The sequence below is a fragment of the Cryptomeria japonica genome, unplaced genomic scaffold (genome assembly GCF_030272615.1).
Source record: "Cryptomeria japonica unplaced genomic scaffold, Sugi_1.0 HiC_scaffold_204, whole genome shotgun sequence".
Taxonomy (NCBI): domain Eukaryota; kingdom Viridiplantae; phylum Streptophyta; class Pinopsida; order Cupressales; family Cupressaceae; genus Cryptomeria; species Cryptomeria japonica.
Genome location: NW_026729026.1, coordinates 105,795 through 114,008, shown reverse-complemented (window position 1 = coordinate 114,008; position 8,214 = coordinate 105,795). Strand labels below are relative to the sequence as shown.

The following is an 8,214-nucleotide window of genomic DNA, read 5'->3' as shown; positions in this document are numbered from 1 at the left end:
GTTCTTTCCCAGTCTTATCCTTTATTTCTTTTTCCTTTCAATATTTTGTTTTTATTAATATTTCACCATTTAATGCCCAGTCGGATGGGGCTTGACTTGGGGATGTCACAATAACATTCTAAACATGAGAAAACACTATATTGCTTATATCCAATATTTTTGTAAGAACAGTATGAAGAATGTCTGAACAAATTTTCTGGTTCACAAATTTGTAAGACCAACCATAAGTTCGGACATTTAGACCCATGGTAAGTAATTTTTACAGGCAGTAGCCATTACCAATCCTAGTTCTTATATGTAACGGCTCTGAACTAAAAATACACGATCGTTTCGGTTCTTCTCTTTTCCACCATCGTTGTATAACACATGGACTTGTTTTCCTCCCGATAAAAGTTGGAAATGTTCCTTTGTGTAGTGGAATCCGATAGAGTTGCTTGACTTATCTGCTAATCTCGATAATCAATATCGATCTCTTCGGACAAGTCCACACTTGATGCATGATATTGCACAGCCATTTTCATCTCTACCAGAACTTCGCTTGCACTAGGCCTTGACGATGGTTTATCTCCAACACACCTAATTGCTAGCTTCGCCACATGGGCAATGGATTTTAGGCTGTAATCGTCAACCAATCGCTTATCCACTATTTCTACAATTCTTTCAGGATATTCAGCCATCTCCAAAACCGGTGTGACCTGTTCAACCAAAACAAGCAACGAAGTTACACTGTTAAACTTCCCTGATAAATATCACCTCAAATTAGTGTCCTTTTTTGCATGATGGAGGGCTGATAGAATTTCATACCCATCTAACAAGGTTAATTTCATCACTAGAAACTTTTGCATCTACAGGTGCCCTGCCACAAATGATCTCTAACAAAATCACCCCAAAACTATAGATATCAGTCTTGTCAGTCAGCATATATGTCTTAAAATACCTGCAACGCATAAAAATAGAACATCAAAAGATTAGAATTGAAAATTTTCTCATGTTTAGCATTACGGATTAGGCAAAGAGAAAGCAAGTAGAAAATTACTCTGGATCTAGGTATCCAACGGTTCCCTTCACAGTAGTTGTCACATGAGAAGCCTCTCCATCAATTGTTACTCTTGAAAGACCGAAATCTGCCAATTTCCCATTTAATTTGTCGTCTAGAAGGATGTTGGCAGTCTTTATATCTCTGTGAATTATTTTTGGGGTGCAACTTACGTGCAAGTATTCCAATCCTTCAAAAAATTAAAAGTACAATTAGATCAAGCAGACCGGTCATGAGATTTAGCTTTATACCAGAAAATGTTTACCTCGCGCTGCATCTAAAGCTATGTTAAGCCTGTTTTTCCAATCTAGATTCGGATATTGCTCTGCACTGGTACCTGGGAGAGGAAAGTGATAGCGTGATAATTTTGTGGTGAAGTTGAACTTTTTTATGTTCATCAATGTGCAGGAACTAAGAGAAAATTTTCCGGAGGAAATTTAGTTACCATAAAGGTGATCCTTTAGGGACCCTCCAAGCATATATTCGTATACCAGCATTAATGCTCTGGATTCATTGCAGTAACCAAGTAAAGACACCAAGTTCTTGTGATGAACTCTTGACAGAAGATCAATCTGCTCAGTAATTTTGAAACAAATAATATATATTAGATTTCTGTTATAATTGATTTTATTGAGAATGAAATTGAACATTGCTATGTTGAATCCTGAAATGGAAGTTGGAAAATCGTGTGTTACCTCGTTTAGAAACTCTGAAGCTCCTTGATTGGAGAAACTTGACAGTACTTTTACTGCTATTTGCTTTTCGTCCTCCAATTTACCCCAGAACACAGATCCAAAGCCACCTTGTCCGATCTTACAGCTAAATTCTTTTGTAGCTATCATCATCTCTTCTAGGGTAAATGCACGGGATTTTGATGGGTTTGGTACCAAAACCATTGAGTAATCTGCATTTCATTTTAATTGGATGTCATTCTACTTAAGGTAGTTGATTTATTAGGTGCTTACTTAAAGCAGAAACATTTTCTTACCAGGATCCTGAAGATATACCGATTTGCTCCCTGAAGCGTTGCCTTTAGAGTCTCTATTGGCAATGTCTTTTCTTCTGAATTTCCTTCGGTACACAACAATACTAACAGCTAAAATAACAATTATTATTATGATGCCGCCTGATATAATTCCAGAGATAACTCCTACATTGCTCTTCTTTGAGTTGGATTGGGTTGAATTTTGTGAGAGAATACTAAGATACGGATTGCCTTTGTATCTGATTTGAGTAGAAAACAAACATATTCCATATTGTCAAGTTCACCGTTTTTCGCGAAGAAAATGCTATACAAAATAGTATCATGGAAAACCTAAAAAGGAATACTTTATAAAAGGATTACGTTATTGATATCTGATTCAGGAATCTCTGAGCAATTACACCACTGAAATTATTGTTGTCTATGAGTCTGTCAAGATCAGAAAAGAAATCATTATAAATTTTCAGTGTTTATACGATAGTATTGACTGTAATATACGAGTGACTTCAGAAAACTTACAACTCTTTAAGATTGTGTAGTTGGAATAACCAGTCTGGAACTTCGCCACTCAACCTGTTGTTTTGTAAATTTCTGCATAACTCGGTTACCGAAATCCACAGATCCTTATTAGTTAAGAAGTTTCAACATTAAAGCAGGCTTGTTGGATATATGTAAACATTACGAAAGAACAAAGTTCAGGGTGTTTTTCGAAATACTTACATTCTCTCCAGTTTTGCTAGGTTGGAAAAGTTAGGCAAGTGTCCACTAAAATTGTTATTTGCCAGGGATCTAATTAGACATCCAAGTGGGTAAGAAAGAATTAAGTCCAATGCAAATCCCAAATAAATGTTTTCTACTAATTTTATGCATGAATTATGTAAGTCTGACAACAGTGGTAACCCAAGAGACGACATTGCTATGAGTTTTCTTTTTCCTCACGGATAGTATAAAGGTTTGCAAAATAAGTGATTTTATAATATATATTGAGAATCATATTTCACAAATTTTAGTATTTGAAAGATATATTAAGAATAATATTTCATAAATAAATTTAAATATTATTAAAAATATTGGTTTTAGTTTCAGTCATTTATTTTTGTTTGGAATGTTAAATTTTTTATTTATATTAATTTTTATTTTATATTGGAGTTGAGGAAAAATCAACTCTTAGCTCCCAGAATTCAGAGATCTAGAAAAAAGGAGTCATATTGATTGTGCAACAAGAATGCAATTCAATAATTACAGTTGTTATGAAAAAAGAAAGAGAGAATCCTTATAAGAGGATACTCGAAACCCTAAAGGTGAAAACCCTAGAAAATAATAAGATTCTTAAGTTTAAGTTTAGCTTAAGCATGGAGTATAATAAACTAATAATTAAATAAATAATTATTAGCTAATAAAAGATAACTGCAACATTTTATTTTAGATTTATTTTAATGGAGTAATTTAATTTAGTACACAATGAGATGTATATTTTTGTATTAAGTTCTTTTTTTCTTGAATGTCTATCTATTTTTATTTATGTTTTGTTACATGCACTTATATATATTTGAACTTATCTCAATCCTATCTATACCCATTCTCATACATTTCTCTCATTATTAATTCACAATTTTATGTCTATTTCTTATTTGGAGATCCTAAATTTCTCTATCCTAGATCAATTCTATGGCAAGAAAAAGCAATCCAACGCAATATAGAACTTACTCCAATTTCAAATATTTAAATAAAATAATTAGGTAATTAAAGATACTAATTTGAAAATTATTTAACATCCTATATAATTCCAATATCCCAAGCAATGAGAAAATATAATAATATTTGGATTTGGAGGATTCTAATAGATAAATAAGTGCATAGGATCTTAGCATGCTTTTATGTTGTCTACCATGACTTGTCCATAGCTATAAAATTTACTTTTGAACTCTTCCTTTGAGGACAAATTGACCCTTACAATTTAACATCATTTGATAAATAATTGTTAAATAATAATGCAAATTACATGTTGACAAACAGAATGAATTTTAACAAACATACACATTTTATATCCAAACATTTCTAATTTACATAAACTAATGTTTGAATTATTTCAAAAAAGTAAAATTAATCTACCAAATTTACCTTTATGATTTATATTTATTTTGTTAATTTTTAATTTAATTTTTATTTAATATAATTAAAGTTATCTTAATTGCTCCCTGGAAAGGTTGCTACTATCATCACAGTAAACTCCAATTTAAATGGTGACTTAGCCATCTAGAATTCAGTCTTTAAGACCAATTTACATAGAGTAATTTTTAACAAATATAGAGAACGGTGACTTGTCCATCTAGAATTCAGTCTATAACTAAAATTCATATTGAAGATAGAAATTTTCGAAAGGAACGCTTGCTTATGGTTGAAAGCCAACTTCAGAATGAAGAGAAGACGGGTTATTTCAATCATATAGAAGAGGGAAACTAAAAAGATCATAATTTTTTTTTGGGTAGAACCTTTTGCTAGGAAAAATACTTAAGTTGTTTTATTTCGGTTTGGTTCTTCTGATTTCAGGATGCAATATGAAGTTTTTAACTATGCTATTTAAAAATGTTACAATTCGTATACGTACTTCTGGTTTTTCAACTAACTGCAAGATTTTCTTCACTTGAAAGTTTACGAAAGTCTGGGTGTTCTTCTCATGCTATATCAACTATGTTAAATATAAATTTATTGCTTGCCTCCTTGTAAATTTTGACAGAAAAGAATGAATCCTTTGAAAGCTCTCATTATTGTTAGGATTGAACTTCAAATAGCTTTTGATTTTCCTACAAATGCATATAAGGTTCTAGTCACTTACATGTTAATGAGTTCAGTCATCTGAGCAAGAGCTGTGGGTAAGGATCCTGTCAGATTCCTTCCGGACAAGTTGCTGAATATAAACAATAATCACCAATATGTTAGGCCTCCTACTTCCATGTTCAACAATCATACCCATAAAGTAAAAAAAAAAGAATTATGTTAGCAAAAATTACATTTCCGAAACTCTGACAGAGGAGATACTGTTATTGCACAGGATTCCTTCCCAGGGAAGACCGAAGCAAGGATCTGAAATCCAATTATTTATTGGAAACCGTTGTTTCAGAGAAGCTAGAGCAACAGCTGCAGAATCACAAATCAGTCGTCTTTGTAAGAGTTTTAATATAAAACAACACCTCACAGTAGAAAAATATTCAAAAGCATGAAGTTCTTACCATCCCCTGTATAAGTTGCTGGTTCAGTTGTAATTAGCTGGTAATATTCGAAAGCGTTGATGAGAGGAGGGGAGCCGGAATTCGGGAGATTGTACAGAGACAGATTTGTTCCCACAAATGTGAACGATACCTCTGTTGCAGAAAAGTTTCTTGCCAAACTAATGTTTTCTAACATATTACCATCAGCTTCAAGAACCCTGAAACTTCTTGATTCAGATGCGTTAACCATTTCAATCTCTGCAAAATACATTAGCACTAGAGGATTACTTATTTGGGGAAAAGTCATATCAATTATATTCGTGCCGTCAGGTGCAACAGCAGCAGTTTGCATAACGGCAGATGGAGGAAGGTCCTGGGTGGCGTCGGTTGAGATTGTCTCCTGCATCATAACATTCTGCGCTCCTGGTATATTTAGAGGATTCCAAAGGCGGTCGAATTGATCTTGTGGATACCTAAATAACTAGTCAGCTACGCCTCAATAAGATGAGAAAAGAGATGTGAAACCTAAGACCCCAAAAAAGGGTTTCTAGATCACAAACTAAGATAAGAGTTATTACCTGATTGTCGAATTTCCACCAGGATCATATCTTGCTTCCATTTGCAACATTGTTCCGGGCTTAACTTGAGGATACATGCCTTGTCGAAGAGTTCTCAACTCAATAGCAGTTATAAAAGGACTAACGATCTCAGAGATTCTAATCAAGCAAATAAACAAAACATCTCCAGAACTAACCAAAATCCCCTCGCTCGATACGTTGTGCTGTGTAATTCTGTTTGAAATGTTTCTTAAGGCCAACATTCCTGTAGTTTCAATTGAGAATTTGAAGATTGGCAAATCTGGCTGTCCACTGTAATTGCCATTATAAAACCATATTCTCACAAGATGAGGTACGTTGCGGGTTATGGGCAGTTTATAGCAAGACTTATTGAGAGGCTGTGGGAAGACTCGAAGGCTTTGCTCATATAGTGGCAAACTAGAGTTTTTAATTTCTTCTTTCTGCCCCACTTCTATGTAATTATCATCGGGAACCCATTCTATATTGTTTTCATCTGTGTAATTTGATTTCCCGCCACAATTAATGCTAAGAAATCCTGCTTTTAACAAGACATACATAAAACAGAATCGTTTTCAATTAAACGAAATAGTGTTATTTGCAGATGGAATTAGGATTTGATAGGCATATACTGACCTGGTTGAGCAATAACGAAAGCTATACGCCACCAGATGATAAGAAGCACTACCTGTACCATTAGAATGGAACCCCTAAAGAACTTCTCTATGGTTATCCTGAAAAAGATTCAGAAAATTCGTTTTACCTACTTACATATGGCTTAATGATATGATATATATTTTCTAACATTAGTTTTGTAATACGCGGACAGAAAGTCAGGCCTATAGCAGATGGAGCAGCTATTCAATAATTCATGAAGTTTTAGGCTCTCGGTTGTATTTTTTGAAATGATAATCTGTTAGTCAAGAAGAAACTTCGATACATTTTAATAATAGGGATGATGCTGTTCCTGACCATGCTTTGAAGCTTCTAGCAACATTTGGTTTAAATAATTAAAATGCATGATGTCATATGTGTCATTAATATTGTGTTGTTTTTAACGAAGGCAACAGACCACTAAGCAAAGAAAACTAAGGAATATTACTGTTCTCATATGATTTAACAGGATACGACAATGAATAAACATATGTGCATGTTGGGTCTATGGCAAAGACCCCGCAAACATTAAACAAATGTGGAAAATCCAAGGGAAACATATTAGAATAAAATTAAGACAATTCCATCTTCCAGGTTTGAATGGAATGATTCAGCTTGTTTTGAAATAAACAATAATTTTTCTGTTTGTTGGACATTGACGTCTTCACCGTAAACAATCTTTTCTCCCTCCGCTGCTTGAAGACCGTTGAAGGCCAACTCTCCAGAAATCTGCTTTATGCTTATCATGTCTTGCTGTGGAGAAAATCTGTTTTTTCTGCGTATCTTAACTTGCCGTGCAGTACAAGTTTCCAAACCGCCCCTGTTCACCGACTGGAGGAGACTTTCCTTATAAATAAATCTTTATGTAACTCTGGCTTTTTTATTGAAGCACAAATTAGAGATCTCTCAGAACTCTCTGTAGAGTTCCATATTTGCATTGTTTATTATGGATGACTAGAAAGTTTGTTTTGTCTGCTGTAGCATACTTCTGTCAATACTCTGTTCTATTTTCTCTTGATACTCTATTTTGTTTTGATTCCTCTGCAACCTACAAATTGGTTTCAGAGCTCAGGGAGAGCTACACTCAGTGTGACTGAGTTCAGAGACTATTTTGTAAAGAGCCCTTATCTTTCATCTAATGATTATAGCTATCTGAAATTTGAATTAGGATGGCCTCAAAAAGCAAGGTTCCTATTTTGACTGAGAAAAATGATAATTTTTGGTTTATCAGAATGAGAACATTACTTTGTGCTTGCGATGTTTGGGGATTTGTGACTGCCAAGTAGTAGAAATGGCCTTAACAAATGTTGACAAAAATCTGTTGAAGGAGAACAAAAAGAAAAACAATAAAGCTCTAGGCTTTATTCAACAAGGTTTAATTGACATCATGTTTTCAAAGGTTTCTAGTGCAGAGTCTTCAAAGAAAGCTTGAGACATTCTTGAAGCTTGTTACCAAGGGGTATCCAAGGTAAAGAATGTCAAGTTGCAAAACTTGATAAGAGATTTTCTATTAAAAAACTTGTAAGAATGGAAGTTATATTTCCTCTTTAGTTAACTCGATAGGCATTCAGTTCACTTGTCTTTGAGGATGTCTCATGAAGTTAGACAATTTTACTCTACTCTTTTCACTAAAGATTTACCTCCTACTGAAGGTAAGGAGAATTTGATATTGACATGTTTTCCCTCTTTAGTCACTAATGTGATGAATGAATCACTCATCAACTCAATCTCTTTGTTTGAATCTCTTTGTTTGAATTG

At 33.8% G+C, this 8,214-nt stretch overlaps 1 protein-coding gene across 1 annotated transcript; it reads right to left on the bottom strand.

Moving 5' to 3' along the window:
* Positions 1 to 446: 446 nt before the first annotated feature.
* LOC131070096 (probable LRR receptor-like serine/threonine-protein kinase At4g29180) lies at positions 447 to 7,203 on the bottom strand. Its single transcript, XM_058005621.2, has 14 exons — positions 7,088 to 7,203; positions 6,439 to 6,536; positions 5,806 to 6,340; positions 5,249 to 5,700; positions 5,030 to 5,156; positions 4,855 to 4,926; positions 2,382 to 2,447; positions 2,025 to 2,260; positions 1,732 to 1,940; positions 1,482 to 1,608; positions 1,302 to 1,373; positions 1,037 to 1,226; positions 805 to 937; positions 447 to 695 (listed from the first exon to the last, which is right to left on the bottom strand). The coding sequence occupies exons 1-14, from the start codon at positions 7,201 to 7,203 to the stop codon at positions 447 to 449; spliced, it is 2,682 nt and encodes an 893-aa protein (XP_057861604.2).
* Between the last annotated feature and the right edge of the window lie 1,011 nt (positions 7,204 to 8,214).